Genomic DNA, 15,976 nt, shown 5'->3' on the forward strand with positions numbered 1-15,976 from the left:
ATTATTTAAGTGGAATTTTTTCCTCTTAGAAATAACCTCATACTTACAGAATTTGATCCAGGAAAATCATATCCTCCCATGACCTTCATGTAAGCCTTTTCTATTAGCGACACCCATAATTCATTCTTATTATTGGAATAAGAGCAGAGAAGTTCCCCACTATGATCAACAGGTAACTGGTCATCTATGATTACCTGTGTGAAATGAATGAAAGATCATCATGAATTTAATAAAGTATTTCAAAAGTAATCAGAAAATAAAACAAAATCCTCATCAATACAAAGCTTCTCAGACACAGCTAGACCTGACCATTGTTCTCACATATGGACACCTCTATCAATTCTGCAGTGGTTTGTCCAAGTGAACAAGAAATTCTACTGCCAGCTCTTGATTGCACTGGTCTAACTGGGTGATATGTGAGTGGCTGCCTTGACTGATGGTGACAGTACACTCTTATAAAGTGTGCAACAGTTACTGTAAAAGGCACTTGCAGAAAGGTTCTGTGCAATTACAAGCATAAAACATAAAGAAAAGCCTAGCAATATTCCTCATCTAATTTGGAATTAGAGCATGGATGGTAGCCAGCAGAGGAGTAAGTATTTATTTATCTTTAAGGAAGCAAATTGTGCCATATCACTTTCATAGCCTCTAGTTCCAGATTTAATTTCTTCTCTCTGAAAAGGAAGAACACCTGAAAGCAGCAGCTCTGACAGTATCAACATTACTTCTTTAAATTAGGTACTGTATATTCATCATTACAGATTCTTACTGCATATTTGTAGTCATCTGAAACAGTTTCCATGAATAGATGTTTCAGTTTCCTGCTGGCACTGGTCCATTACAAATACAGGCTACCAACACAGCACATTCTCTGATCAAAACCTATCTGTGCAGAAATGAATAGACCTTTTCATAGGAGAACAAATGGTCATTCTTCCTGACAAAAGGCAGCCATTAGGAGATACTCTGGAAAGAATATTAAGAGCAAGGCAGACACAAAAGTGATATTTTCCTGAAATATTCAGATTCTGTAATTTTGAAGCTCAAGGACTTCCTGACCCAGAGGTCATATCTTAACAATTAAGAGCCTTTGGAAAGTTTCCCCCTACTTCCCCACCCCATGAATATGACCAACCACTCAACTTCTGAACTCTCATAAACATTCATCAGTCACTATGATCTGTGCTAGTTAAATATTATATGGAGAAATACATTATTTTATGTTCTAATTGATTGCACTGGAAAGAAAATGAAGTTGTTTGTGAGTTTTAAAAGTTTTATCTTCATGTATTTCCTCGTCTTAGTAAAAATCTGTAGTCGAGCAAGGCCTTGCTTGAGTTATCAGTCGAGTTATTCCTCTATGGTCATTTCATATCTATACTCTTCCTGGTATCCCCCTCTACATTTTTTAATTCTGTCTAAGATGGAGTGGAGGAGTGCACAGCTAATTCATAAACAGGGGATACATAGCTTTGTTCCTGTTTGTTTTTCACAATTCTGTTAAGTAATATAAGGCATTTTTACATTAATTTAATGTAAGGCTATTTTTATGAACACCTACAGAAGTACAGACACAAGCAATATGTGGTTTCATACTTCCAAACCAAAAATGAATCTCAAAAAGTTTAACAATTAAAAACTTTCCTAAAACACCTGCCTTAAGTTTTTGCTATGCAAGCACTTCCTAGTGAAGCTGATCCAGGTTTTTAAAACACATGACTTATGCAGTAAAAGTACTAAACTTCCCCAAAAGATTTACCTTTCTAGGAACACCATTGATATGAAGCTTCACCATGTATTTACCACATGGATTATATTCTGGCTCTCCTTTCTTATTCTGAGGGTAAATGATACTGTTAACAGAAAAAAAAGGAGGAAATTATGACATAAATCACTGTACCTACACTTAAAACGATAAAAGTGGGATTAACACAGTCTGTTTATGGAATTTACTCTGAACAGAAATATGGAATGTTTAATGAAGAGCAACTCAAATTCAGTATAAATAATCCTGTTTAAATAGGTTTTATTTTTTCAGGCCCTGCTCTTGCTGTAGCTTTCTATTTAATATAGTAGCAAAAAGAACATAAGTAACCTTATTGTTTCTCAAACAGAAGCAAGGCAAACAAATTTATCTTATGATTAAACAAGCAGTATTTACAAATCTGTAATATAAACTCAGTATTTGCTGAATGACAAGTCAAACTTTTAAAGGAGAAGGCAGTGCAAAACTTGCTGCTCTTGAAAAGAATACAAATTCAGTTATAAAAACAATAGGTTAAAACAAAACAATCCAAAACCATTCACACACTGGGTTGGCAAAAGCCTTGCAGCAAAATCCAGAAAACCCATGAAAAATTTATCATAGGATGCCAATTGAGTGGAGCTGTGATAGTGTTGTTAACATTAATTCTACAATGATTTCAAAAGTGGACCACCTGTTGCACTAACAGCAGCTAACAAAGTAGAAAAATGAAACTAGAGAGCATTATAAATAAAGTTAGCATTTTAAAAATCCCAACAATTTCTTACTCCTCAAAGCACATCTGAAGTAGACTCCAGCGTCTGTGTACATACATACATTGACAGCAAATAATATCCTAGTTAGCCAGGAGTTTTGTGATTTTTAAAAAAATTTGTAATAAACTACGTTTAATTAGTTGAGGAATGTTTGACTGTGATTTTAGGGGCTTTGATTTAGATCTGTGTTGGCTGAGTGTCAGTAGAAAACCCTGAGAAATTATCTCACAGCACCTGCAGAAAGGAACTCCATGAACCCATACCCCTTAGAGAACTTAAATCAGCAGCTGAAGAACAAAATTCAACAAAGAATTATTTAACGGTTACTATATAACTAGAGATGTATAAGATGTCACAGAAAAAGAAAGCTATCTTGAGTAAATTAAGGAGTCAAAGGTCTACACACCCCAGAAAACCTGATTAATACACTACAGGTACAGTAAGGGAGCCACTTCATAGGCTTGTTACACCCCAGAAAACTTAATCAATGGTAGTTGTCTAGCCAGGACAATAAATTTAATAATAAAGTGTTGCTTGGCTGGATAAAATTTGGGTTATCCATTAAACAAAGATAGATGAGATTTTCTGGTAGTAATAAAAGAAACAGAACCTATACCATCATGTAATAAATTGGCCAGGCTTTTGGGAGAGTCTATAAAAATTTTGGGTATTAGAACGTATATAAATGTCTGAAAATTGTTTCCTTGAACATGTCTATGGTGAATAAATTCACAATCTGTTCTAAATTTTGACTCAATATTTTCATTAGGAATGTTTGTCTAACAGCTTTTTGCTGTTAAACTTAAAACTCTTTGTTTCAATATAAAGTTGGCTTCCAGCTTAGTAGTGCTGAAACCACATGAGTTCAAGGGAGATGAAGGTGAAACAAATGCTATTTTTTACTGTGTACAACAGTCACAGAACACATTGCAAAAGCTTGGCAGTATTAAGTCTGAAAAGATCTTACAAAGCAACAGCTACTTACCTTGTGATCAATTTTTTGTTATATCTTCTCTCATATGCTGCACTGATAGCTAGTGATGCCACGAAAGAACAATCTGACACTATTGTCTATAAGGAAAAGAAAACCAGTGAGGACATTTTCTGATAACTCAGATACTGAGAGATGAATGCAGTGTGTGGAGGGAAGGAAAACAGTCAGTTAATAATTCCCTTCAAAAGGGAAGGCTTTAAACCACAAGAAGCCAAGCCACTATTAAAGAGGCAGAAAATGTATGCTTGCTCAACATGAGGCTACAGAGGAAAATTATTTCTATTTATTTAACCTCATAAGAGTCAAGGAAAGCACTCTCATATTTGAGGATTTCTTTTTGTACAACCAAGTTCCCCCATGATAAACCAACTAGCAACACATTTTTCCTCGGGAACAATTTACCTGCTTTATGCTGAAACTTGATACAGTATAGATCATCGTAGGGTTATTTGTTATGTCATCTGGTCGCACCCACTTGGCAAACATTGCTTTCTGTTTGGGGGATAATGGTAACTTCCCACACTTATCACTACATTGAAGAGAAAAAAAAAAAAAAAAGAAGAAATAAATGAATAGCAGTTTAGAGGAGCTTTTTATGGTATGTACAGTCTTAAATATATCTGATAGATGGTGCAAAATATGCACAGAACAATTACAAAGCAGTAAACCAATTTCAAAACAATTTCAACACTGCATCTAAGTTTGTGATTTTTAAGGGGGGAAAAGGCAAAAATGTTAAAAAAATTAAACAATCCCAAATGTCTTTGTCTGTTATGGCCGTGTAATCTTATTATTCTGGCTTATGAATGAAAGTCTAGCTGTTATATATCACTATTCCTTGGAATAGTCCTCTACAGAGGAAGCAGCTATTACCTGGCACCTCACAAGCAACAGAGCTAAACTCATTGTGTGGAGCAGCATCAGAAAACAGACTCAAGCTGCCAGCCCAGCCCAATAATCCAAAAATCCAAATATAAAATTATCCTTACAGGCTTGAAGACACAAGTGCAAAAGTACTACAGAGCAGCTTACAATAAAGTTTTAAGTTCAGAGTGGAAGAAGGAAGTGGTAGTATTTAAATATCTCTGCCTGAATTATGCTTAAAAGCCTACATAAACAATTTTAAAACCTGAAAAAGGAAAGACAGAAATACCAAATATGGAAAACTTAGAAAAGAAAAACAAAAATGAAGTTCAGTAACTGAAGCATACTTACGAAAAAGGCATAGGGAAGGCAAAACGTTCCCTCAGATCAACACTCATGAAAGGTACATATTCAATGCCATTAATCTTTGAAGTCTTCCTGCAAGTCAGAAGAAAAACAACAAAAAATAAGAGTTACAAACCTATCAATCATCTTCTGAAGATTAACTTCTAGAAGGTAACAATAAAATAATTTTTAAAAACTAGTAATACACAGTGCTTCTGCAAACAAGACAGTTACCTCTTGAACATTATATATTTAATAGTTTTCAAAAGTCACAATCTAGGTAATGGCTTTATGGATTATTTGTAGCTTATTTCGCCTATAATAAAAAATCAAAGTAAATGGAACTGGATGTAATAGAAGGCAGAGTCATATAAAATACTACATTCCTTCAATTTCCAGAGAAGTTGCATAATATTAGCAGCTGTATCATCTATAAAAACAATTTTGCGCTTCGGCTTCTCAGAGACAGACTTTTCATGAACTCATTTTGGAAAACCTTAGACGTACCTCAGTACTTCAATCTCCTCTGCAGTGTATCTCTGACCTTGAGATTCACTTGCTTGTACTGCTCTGATTGTCTGTGGTTTATCATTTAAAGAAAAATCAGGTCCCAATGGAAAAAACGTTCTGACTGGCTGATTTGGTTTGGCTGCAGTTGACTTTTCTTTCTGAGATGACTTCGACATAGATACCTTCAGTGCTTCTGCTCTAAAGCAAATAAAGAATGCATCTTCTTTACAACAGTGATAAAATATAATTACAGTTCTATTACTGATTTTTTTGGTTCATGTTCCCACATATGTTAAATGGAATGAGCAAATGCCCAAGTTGACCAACACTACTTTTTCTAAAAAACCAAATCAATTTCTGATGCTGGTACTACCTTATTCTTCTGTTCTTGAATCAATTAAAATATAGCATTTCCAACTCATACAAGCTAGTTTTGACAGAACTCATTAGATTTTTATTGCCTCTAAATTATGCTAATAGGAGAATCTGTGTAAGTGTTCATTATGTTGACTCTCAGAACAAGATCACTGGAACACAGAGAGAAAACTGATCTGCATCCTCTCATACCTTCCAGATTTATTTTGTCTAGCAGGTACAATAGTAGTAAAACCTATGGGCATTCTCACAACCCAGATTTTCAACTGCTTGAACACTGTGTATGCAGGAGCCATATTTTGTTACTGCTGCATTAAGCTGCTGGATACTCACACACATGCAAAATATTGGGATTTTTTTCTGAATATATACTGGGAAGTGCTAAAACCCAGCTTATACTGAAACGTAGCCAAACACAGCCTGGGATTCACCATCACAGAGCTGACTGAATTTAAGAGGCACATTGAATTTATACTTGTGTAAATTGTTTCAGACAGAGATTTCACTGTACATATACAATGTAATTAGATTGCTATTGTAAAAAAAAATGTTTCCCCGTTTCCAAGCTGTCTTCCTCATGGAAGGACCCTGATTCCTTGACCTAATGCTAGCCTGAATTCAGCATCTTTTATAGAGGCCATTAATTATAGTACTCTGGATTATTTTTCTGAAGTACTGCATTTGTTCTAACAAGCACACAGTCCTTTCCTAATTCTGCGTGTCCCAAGACTCCCAAAGGGTTGGCACAACAGCTGCTACATTCAGCAGTGAGGCAGCTGGCAACTAGCTCCAAGGTGAACTTTGCAGGAGCTTAGTCTGCACAGAATCCACATAGAAATGTTAAGACTGAGGATCCAACTCAGAGGGTGCACTTAGACCTGACAGCAACTATGTTTACTAACATTAGCAGTACTCACCTATCCAGTGCTTGTCGAGCCAGCTGTTTCAGTTTGGCCTGGAGACCTGCTTCTGAGGTTTCAGTAGCCTAAAGTGTAAAATAAAAGAAAAATCTACATATCCAAAAACCACCAACATGTTTTTAAGCTCAGTTGTCATACTTCTAGATTACAGCAAAGAGTAACTAGCTATTTCTTCCAATTCTCTTTTTGAAATGAGCAAATATTTGGCTTTGTTTGTTGTTTCTCTTTTTAAACTCAGCATAAAAATTACTATGCAAGCCAATATCATTTTGCTGTTCTAGTGAAATTTTTATAGAATGGAAGTTATGTCTAAAATTCTTCAGCATGGAAAACAGTGCATACACAAAAAAGAATTGCCAGAAGAATTAATTGTATTAAAACACTATTGGCAGAAAGAAGACAAAACAAAATGTTGCATATACTGCTGAGCTTGAATGTGTTCCGACTCTTTTCCCCACATGTGCTAAAATGATCATGGTAACTTAGGAAAAAAATGTTTTCTTACATAAAATAAGTTTATTTCCAAACAAACAAGATAGAGATGCAATAACAACATTTTTAACTTGCAGTCAAAAGCATAAAATAACCTAGGACAGTGTGACAGATGTGGAGAGTGTTAACTTCTGCTCCCATTTGGGAGGTCATCCACTACAGTTTGTACTTTTGTCTTCCTTACAGTGAAGCACAGCTTCTGCAGCCAAACAATCTGCAGGAGGCACAACATGAGGCATGGCTCCTCCTGTGGCACTCACAAGCAAGTTTCAGGTTCTAGCTTTGTGCCTTGACCAATTATTCCAGGTCAGGGAGTCAACTGAGGATCAAAAAGCAAGCTACTTTCACCCCAAGAAACACCCTCTGTGAGTAACTAATTTCATTTGCAAATAAATAACACTCTGGGGTTCCTGGTTGGAAAAGACTTTTAAAGATTTATGAAGGTAAGTAATGGAGATGGAACACCAGCACACTCATCTAGGAATCAGCCACAGAAGAGGAGTAATGGCTGCTCCCTGAGTACTTCAAGGGTAAGGAAGAAACAAATCTCTCCCCCTGAATATACTGAGGAGAAAGACAGGAGTAAAGTTTCAAGATAGTAGAGTTCCTTAAATCTCCTTTCATCCTGGGAAGAACGTGGTACTTTTGAGTCATCCCAAGGAACAAACCTTATCATCGTGTCAACAAAAGAATATGCTAGTCAACATTAAAGAAATTTCAGGAGTCTCTTGTACCTAATGAAATACCCAATAAATGCAGTTGTCAATATGAAATATTTTCAGACTAATTTCAGTAATATTTGCATGCACTGACATGACAGAAGGAGGAACACAGCAGAGAAAAAGGAGGATGCTGCTGCAGTAAATGTTACGTAATACACTGAAAATGTTCTGCTCCAGCAGCTCAAGTGGAAAAACTAGAGCAGCTCTAGTAACTCTTGGTTACACTATATCACCAGGGGTTTTAGCCTAGGTAAAACCTGTTAACATAATTAAGAGAAAAGGATTTACTCAAGCATGTAGCAACAGTAATATAACACCCTCAGCAACCCACAAATATTTTTACATTGTAACATTGAAAAGAAGAGAAAAAGAAAAACAGACTTGGTGGAGTTACATTATGATGGTGAGCTCTTCTTGTAATGAGTTAGTTAAGGCAACTGGACTTAACAGAGAAAAGCAGTACCTGTAATTATATTATTCATTGTTTATGTAATGACCAATTCAACCATATTAATTTCAGAGTGAATTGAATTCGCTCACAACAGCTTTAGTGTTGAACACTTGAGTAATCAAGTAGTATTTTTAATAGTTTTGGCATCAGTAGACTGTTACGTCTTCAGAAAATGTTACACACAGAAATTTCCCTTAAATGACTTCCTTTAATGTAGTCAGAAATTAATACAGCTGACACATTAGCAAGTCATCTTCATTTTTAACACTTTTTATTTTCCGTTTTTGTGGTATTTGCTCCAGGGCAAAATCAACATGAAAAACATTCCAGAATATTTCTAGCTTTTAGTATAATCCAGTTTAGAAAAAAACCATAAATGATAAGTCCCCATAAATTTACAGTGTTGTATAGCAACATAACAAAGATTGGAAGAAACACTAAGAAAAAAAAAAAAAACAGTGAAACAAACACCAAAAAAAATAAAAGGTAGTTTTTACAAATACAGGTACTCCATTTTCAAGCCAGCCTTTAAGGGTCAGTCATTTGTGAGAGTGGAAGAATTTCTTACCATCACATAATTCCACCAAGCTAACCTGTAGCTTAACATACTGTTTTCAAACAGAGTTCCACTGCTTCTGTGTACAACTCTATGGCTTCTTCTGCATTGCCTTTATCATCTTCATCAAAAGCCTGTGTAACGAGGAAGTGAGCACGCTCCAAGTCCAACTGTTGTTTTGACTTCAGAGGGTCTGTCTTCTGTGACTGAACTAAATGAAAAAAAAAGTATTTAGCTTTCTACAGCAGAAGACATGTAAAAACATCCTGAACATGTCACCAAAACACTAGCAGCTCTAAACAGATGGGTAATGCCTATTTTTTTTTTTTTAATTTCTAATGTTTCTTGCCTGGAAACAAAATCTTACTAAACTTTGCTAAAAACACCTATGCAAGGACAAGGAAACATCATAACACTTCCCTGAAGCAGAGGTTAGCTCTCAGGATATTTCATATGTGAAATAATGTTAATAAAATCTTTCATACTACACTGAGAACAAGAATGTTTAATTACATAAAATATTGCATCATTTGTGAAAATACATAATCTATGACAATATACAAGTTCCTTAGGTGTCCATGTCACTTAATACCTTTATTAATGACCTCTCTCACATTTGCTCTGCAGATATGGTTCCTCAGAATATTTAAAAGCAAGGAATACCCACACCTAAGCCCTTAGAAAGTCAGTCTCTGCTTAATTTACGATGTATCACAATTCAAAGCACTGATGTGCACATTGTATTTGTGGTTCTTCACAAAGGACAAGAAAATCAGAATAATAAAAACAGAGCAAACACCATTGGTATGTATTTCACAGCAGCAAACAACTTTCCACTCAATTAATTTAAGCAGAGATTTAATTAGAAAGCTCCTTACCCACCTGCTGAATGGAGAGCTTGAACTCTCTCCAAGTACTCATTTATTTTTTCTTGAATATTTTCCAAGTTGGACCCAGCCATCCCAGCATAAATCAAGGCTTGTGCAGCTTCCTGCAGGGAGAAGAATTGGAGACAAAGTTAATGTTTGCCACCTAGAAAATCACTTACCATAAACAGAGGGCCTGCAGCAGCCACAAGTTGCATAAAAGCAAGCACTAACATCCACAAAAAGACTCGGTGGCTGCAGGGAAATTCTGCTCAAAAGAAAAAGTTTCAAATTATAAGACAGATCATGTTTAATTTCTCACATCTGGGACAACATATGAGAGTATAAAAAATATTCAGAAGTTCTGTAAGACCAGATATCAGGCCTGTTTATATAGTAATGTATGAAATTAGGAGATTTTAAGTAAAACTCTTCAAGCATGCACTGAAATCAGTTTGATTTTAAAGCTGAGGATTTAAGGTTAGGGAAAAAAAGTAGCTATTCCAGTTATTTGTATTTAATCTGGTAATAATGAAAGTAAACAAATATGAAAGCTTTTTAAAATCAAACACCAAGAATTTTTGTTTAGAAAGTATTTTCTTAAATTCTTATTACTCAGATAAAGCTATCCAATCTGGAAAGCCTAGAGATGGGAGGCTTCCTAGCTTTTCAAACTTGGTTTCTTTAATGTTTATATGTACACAAAGTAGCAGATGGAAGTCTCCTGTCAGGAAGGAGCATAGGTCTCTCGCTCAGAAGCAGAGTACATTACCCACATTAAGGCTTTTTCCATACTGTACAAATCTATTAAGAAAAAATGCCCTCAGTTGCATAAGCTGTCTATCCCTTCACTGAATTTATGAAAAACACGTAAGCTTTGGCAGGGTTGCAATAAATAGCCAGAGCTGACAGAGTCTCTGAACCATATGGAGAATCAACATTTGTCACCTCACAAAAATGAGGACTGAAACCTTGTTTTGTTCTCATTATTGACATGGGAAACCCCCCACTTCTGTGGCAGTGCCCGCCTTCCCACCAGCAGCAGAGGAGAGGAGCTGGTCGTGTAGCAGGCAGGCTGGAAGGCAGAAAGCAGAAGAGTGGAGAGCTGCTTCACAGAGATGGTGCTCAGAGAGGCTGCCCTGCATAGGGCAAGCACAGATCCATGGCCAGGGCTCCCCTGTGTGTTTTATGGCCATTATTTTGGTCAAACTTAGCAGTTTGGTCCCATATCCATCTGTTTAGTTTGCCCAAACTTAAAACTGATCCTGATACAGCCTGTATTTGTTATCAGGATAAATATTCACTGAGAAACATCACAGAACCAAGTAGTGCACGCTCACTCCCAGCATCCATCTCCATATTACATCACATAAGACATCCACAGCAACTGAAGGGGTAAGCAGAAGTACCATTTGTATGTAGCAGTTAACTACCATTAAGGTCTACCACACAATTATTTTTTGTAGGGGAAAAAAGTGCACTACAGCTACGTGCTCAAGGGACGGGTATATTTGTCAGTGTGTCATCCTGCAAGTACAGACTGACAAAACAGGTGCTGTATCACAAAGGTATGTGGTCCACATATGATGCAAAAAACAAATGTGGATTTCCAAACCAGTATTACAAAACTGCTGTGTTATCGATGCTGCTTCTGTGATTTCAAGCACGATTGTTTTTGCCTGATTTTAAGCGAACATAATGGAAACAAGTATTTTCTAAACCAAACCTGCAAAGGACTGAAGCAGTTGAGAGAGTGCCTGTGGAGCCAGCATGCCAGCTGTTTCCAGTGACCAGATGGATGTGCAATTCCGACTTAGCATTTACAACCTCTCCAATGTCACTACTGTTTGTCACAAGCAGAGTGCCACAGTCACGCTAAGCTAACTACTGATCATCAGTCTGCAAGCTGCTAACAGCTGGTCAACAGCCAGACACAGCAACAGCCTTCAGCAGTTTTGGCTGAAGTCATTAGTGTCCAAATATGATCCTGATATTTCTGCAGAGCCCCATTAATTAGCAAGCTGCCCAAAGCTAGTCCACATGCAGCACTCCTCTAGGCATCTGTCAAAGTTACATGGTAGCAGGAAGCCAAGCACACTTGCTAACCATAGGAACTCCATCCACACAGGTCTGTTTTGGTTGCCATAGTTGTTATCTATGGCAACAACTGTAGCATTTTCCATATTTCATCCTTAAGGTCAAGTTCCTGCAGAAGCCAGTTTAGTACTCAAGCTTTCCCACATGCTTAGTAATTGCACCAGTGGGCTCTGAACTTCTTAGAGCAGTTGACAAGAAAGCTGGTGACAGACCAGAGCATACTTCCACTGTGCTGGAATAAACAAACAAACAAGTAAGTAAATGATCGCTGAAGTAACAAATGACATTTTGTAACTATTTTGTATAATGTAACATGGCAGTGATTCTTCAGGCAATGTCTGAAGAGCCAAACATATCTAGGTAATGCTCTTGTCTCAGGAAGCTTCAAGTGTACCAAGACTGTCAGGGGTACATTTTTTCCACTTAGCAAGAACATTACCTGTATACAGCATGTGAAAAAGACTTTCCACACACATGTATACTCAAAAGCACACAAGCATGACTATTTGTACAAAAAGATGTTTTCATTCTGAATAGCACTGAGTAATTTCTTCCAGATAAAAGGAGAAATACACAGTACTAAAGCAGTACTGCACATGGTTATCAGACCAGGCACACACACTGCTGCTGATCAACACAGAGCTGGTTGGTATTATCATGGGCAACTATAACTTTTGCACATACAATGTTTCCATACATAAATTTAGCCCCAACAAAATTAACAAGTGGGTTTAAAAAAAAAAAAAAAAAAAAAAAAAAAAAAAAAAAAAAAAAAAAAAAAAAGAAAAAAAGACTCCTCTTCCTATTCCTTCACATTACATGCATAGGCTGCCATGATATAAACACTATGCTTTTTAAACATTTCACAGACACCTTGTACTCATGAAATAAAGGGCCAATTACATATCTCTTAACAGGTTATTGTCAGGATAATGGAATTCGTGGAATGATTACTGTGATAAGGATAAACAGAGCCTTCAAAGACAAACCTTCTCATAGGTGAGAAGTCAAGAGGACACAGAACATTAATGTAACTTTATGCCGCATAAAATGAGATGATTTACATAGGTGAAAAATGCCTAATGGTAGCACAAAAACTACTAAATACTAGTAGTAAGCCTACAGATATCAAGCAAGACACTGAATGAATCCTTAGCCACGCTAACCTGAAACTACTGAAACAATAAAATGTGGTCCCTAATGGAAAGAATATTCACAAGAGGTTAAGAGCCTGTCACTGATGCCTTATGATCTTAAGCTGTCTTACTCCTAAGCACCTTGTATTTCACCACAGACCTCTCTATTTACTTGATGACTACAATAGAGTGCTCCCAGCTGCACCACACCCAGGAGCGGCAGTATGCCCACCTGTGGTTGTCCAAAATGTCCCGCGCTTACACCGCTAGCATAAAACTGATCAGTCTTTCTGGCCTGGCAGGGCTTGGGGGGAGGCCGGGAATGAAAGTGTAGAACCAGCGGGGCAGAGACGTTTTTAGGTTACGATGAATCCTCCCAGAAGCACTAAAGGGGCTGTGTCTCCAGCAGCTGGAGGAAGCGCCCGTTCCCGTTTTTTCAGCAGAGAACCTGCAGTGCTATCCCTAAGCCTGTCGGTACACATCAGCGCACGGGCAGCGCTCGTTCCCACCTAAAAACAGGACGCAGGGAAAAGGCGTTTCGCAACCCGCCCTGAAAGACGCGGCCCCTCGGGAGACTGACAAACTTTCGACGCTCACGCACGGCCTTCCGCTCTCGTCTCGGCGGGCACCGCCTCGTCTTCCCCGGGCCGAGCAGCTCGTCGCCGAGGCACACCCGCCGGGGGAGGGCGGGGGCGGCCGCGCTGACCCAGCGCGTCTCTCTCCGCCTGCAGGGCCGTGGCGGGCCGCGGGGGTGCCGAACACTCCTCTCCGGCCCTCAGGGTGCCAAAGGGGGAGCACCAACATTCGGACAGCTCGGGAGCATCACGCGGCCCGCGGCGAGGGGAAGGAGACACCGGCGCCCCGAGGGAACCGGCGCGTCGCCGCCGTACCTTGTAGTAGAAGACCGCTTCCTGGTAGCGCCCGCTCTGGTCCCGCTGCACCGCCAGCTGCGCGAACTTTACCGCGTCCAACTCCAGCGTGGTGGCGTCCATGGCCGGCGCCCTCCCGGTGCCCGCGGCAGCGGTGACAGCTCCCGTCGAAGCCCACCCTGTCCCCGCGCCCGCCCGGCCGCTTCCCCCGCCTCCCTGACCCCGCCGCGCCCGTCGGCCGCGCCCCCATGTCTGGGCCCGCCCCCGCGCCCGCCCCGCCGCGCGTTTGGCCGCGCCCACCGGCCCCGAGAGCGGCCGCTCCGCCTCGTTTGGCCACGCCCACCGCACGCCCACGCCCGCGCGCCCCGGCAGAGGCCGCCCCGCCCGGGCCCGCACTGCGCGTGCTCGGGCGCGCGGGGGCGCGCGGGGGCCGTGAGGCGGTGGGCGGGAACAGCGCGCGCCTGCCTGAGGCGCTTGAGGCGCGAGCGCGCGCAGGGCGCTGGTTACAGAATTACAGATTTACAGAATTAGTTGAATTGAGTTGGAAAAGACCTCTGAGATCGTTTAATCCAACCCATGACCAAAACACCACCGCGTCAACCAGACTGTGACACTAAGTCCCGCCTCCAGCCTTAAACACCTCCAGGGACGGTGGCTCCACCACCTCTCTTGGCAGCCCATTCCAATGCGTAATCATTCCTGCGGTGGAGAAATTCCTCCTAATGTGCAAACTGAACCTCTCCTGGCACGGGTTCTCTTGTCCTGTCATTGACAGAGCCCTCCTAGATATAGCCTCCTTTCGGGGAGTTGCGGAGAAAGGTCTCCACAGAGCTGAAAGGTCTCCCCGGAGAGAGGAGAGGGTCCCCTCCTTCCCTCCAGGCTGAGCACCCGCAGCTCCCTCAGCGGCTCCTCACAGAACTTGTGTTCCACACTCTTCATCAGCTCCATCTTTCCGTTGTCTGCCTGGACTTACTCCAGCACCTCAATGTCCTTCCTGAACTGAGGGGCCCAGAACTGGACACAGCACTCGAGGTGTGGCCTCACCAGTGCGCAGTACGGGTGAAGAATAACTTCCCTGGATTCTGTTCCATCCCTTCTCTCCCATGGCTGTCAGGCACGGGTGAAGGAAGCAGGTGCAGCCCAGGGGTTGCAGAGTGTAGTTGTTCTTTTCTTTGCATTTCTCAGTTTTTAATAGAGGTGAACATGGTCAATCCCCTTGAGGCTGGGTTTTCTGGCCTTTAAAGGAGAGCATTTTCAGTGTGCACCTGTTTGTCATATAGGTGTAAAGTGGAAAGCAAACAAAAAACCCGGGTTTATTGTACTGATCCTTGCTAAAACAAACAAACAAAAAATCAGGCTAGCAGCTTTGTAATCTAGGTTGCTTAGCTGTGATGTTCAGGATTTTCTCTTTTTTCTACCATAAAAGGCAGTTAGGGGAAATCCGAGGGGTGGGATTCTTGAGGGTCCCTCCACAAGGAGCCACGTGGCAAGAGGTGATGGGAACAGGTTGCACTGGGAGAGATTTCGTCTTGACATAAGAAAGAAAATTTTTATAGAACATTGACTGTTCATTGGAACAGCCTCCCTGGGGGCATTGCTGGAGGTTTTCAAGAGGATATAGACAAAGTACTAGTCTCATCTTACTCCTCTTCCCACAGAAGGTTGGATGAGGTTCCTTCTCACCTGGACAATTCTGTGGTACTACAGGCTTTTATTTCTGCCTGAAAATATAGCTTATTGCAAGGTATTGTTTTCATGAGATATAAAAATACTGGCTGGCAAGTTATTTTGCAGCTCTCTTTTATGTGTGTCTTTTCAGCCTGTTTTCTCATTATAGATTTAGTTGGAGGTGCAGCTAAATGCAGGAGTACTGGGTACTGAAATACTGAAATCTACTATTTTCCCTATAATTTTCTTAAGTACACAGTAAAGTGTTCCCATTCCATCTTCTTCCCTTCCTTATCCCTTTTGTGCTTTACTGACTGCATTTATGTAAATACAGCAATGTTTAGTGCAAAAAGGATCTTTGGTTTTGTGATCTGCTATGTAGGGGGAAGTTCTTGTATTCTTCATAGCTTTCCTTTTTGGCTGAGCTCCTTATAAAGTTAGTTGTTTTGAGTTTTCTTTCGAAGTATGTTTTGTGGGTTTTGTCTGAGCACAGGAAAGATTCACACGATACTAAAAGGTTTTTCTGAATAAAGCTCCATTTGTTCCATATATCCCTAATGATACCATGAAAATGAAGGAGTTTCAGTCAAG

The 15,976-nt window shown here is 39.9% G+C and overlaps 1 protein-coding gene across 5 annotated transcripts in view; it reads right to left on the bottom strand.

Annotated features, from left to right (window-relative positions):
- CAPN7 (calpain 7) overlaps positions 1–13,916 on the bottom strand; it is a 32,221-nt gene extending 18,305 nt beyond the window's left edge. Inside the window, exons 1-10 of one of the 5 annotated variants that reach the window (XM_066320660.1) lie at positions 13,739–13,916; positions 9,632–9,740; positions 8,803–8,960; positions 6,526–6,593; positions 5,231–5,431; positions 4,730–4,816; positions 3,917–4,043; positions 3,506–3,591; positions 1,760–1,853; positions 48–194 (exon numbers count right to left, since the gene is read on the bottom strand). In XM_066320660.1, the coding sequence (XP_066176757.1) occupies positions 48–194; positions 1,760–1,853; positions 3,506–3,591; positions 3,917–4,043; positions 4,730–4,816; positions 5,231–5,431; positions 6,526–6,593; positions 8,803–8,960; positions 9,632–9,740; positions 13,739–13,840 (1,179 nt within the window). In that variant the 5' untranslated portion in view covers positions 13,841–13,916. The other 4 variants (XM_066320629.1, XM_066320646.1, XM_066320638.1 and 1 more) reach the window with 4 other exon arrangements.
- Positions 13,917–15,976: the final 2,060 nt, after the last annotated feature.

The sequence above is a fragment of the Sylvia atricapilla genome, chromosome 1, assembly GCF_009819655.1.
Source record: "Sylvia atricapilla isolate bSylAtr1 chromosome 1, bSylAtr1.pri, whole genome shotgun sequence".
NCBI lineage: Eukaryota > Metazoa > Chordata > Aves > Passeriformes > Sylviidae > Sylvia > Sylvia atricapilla.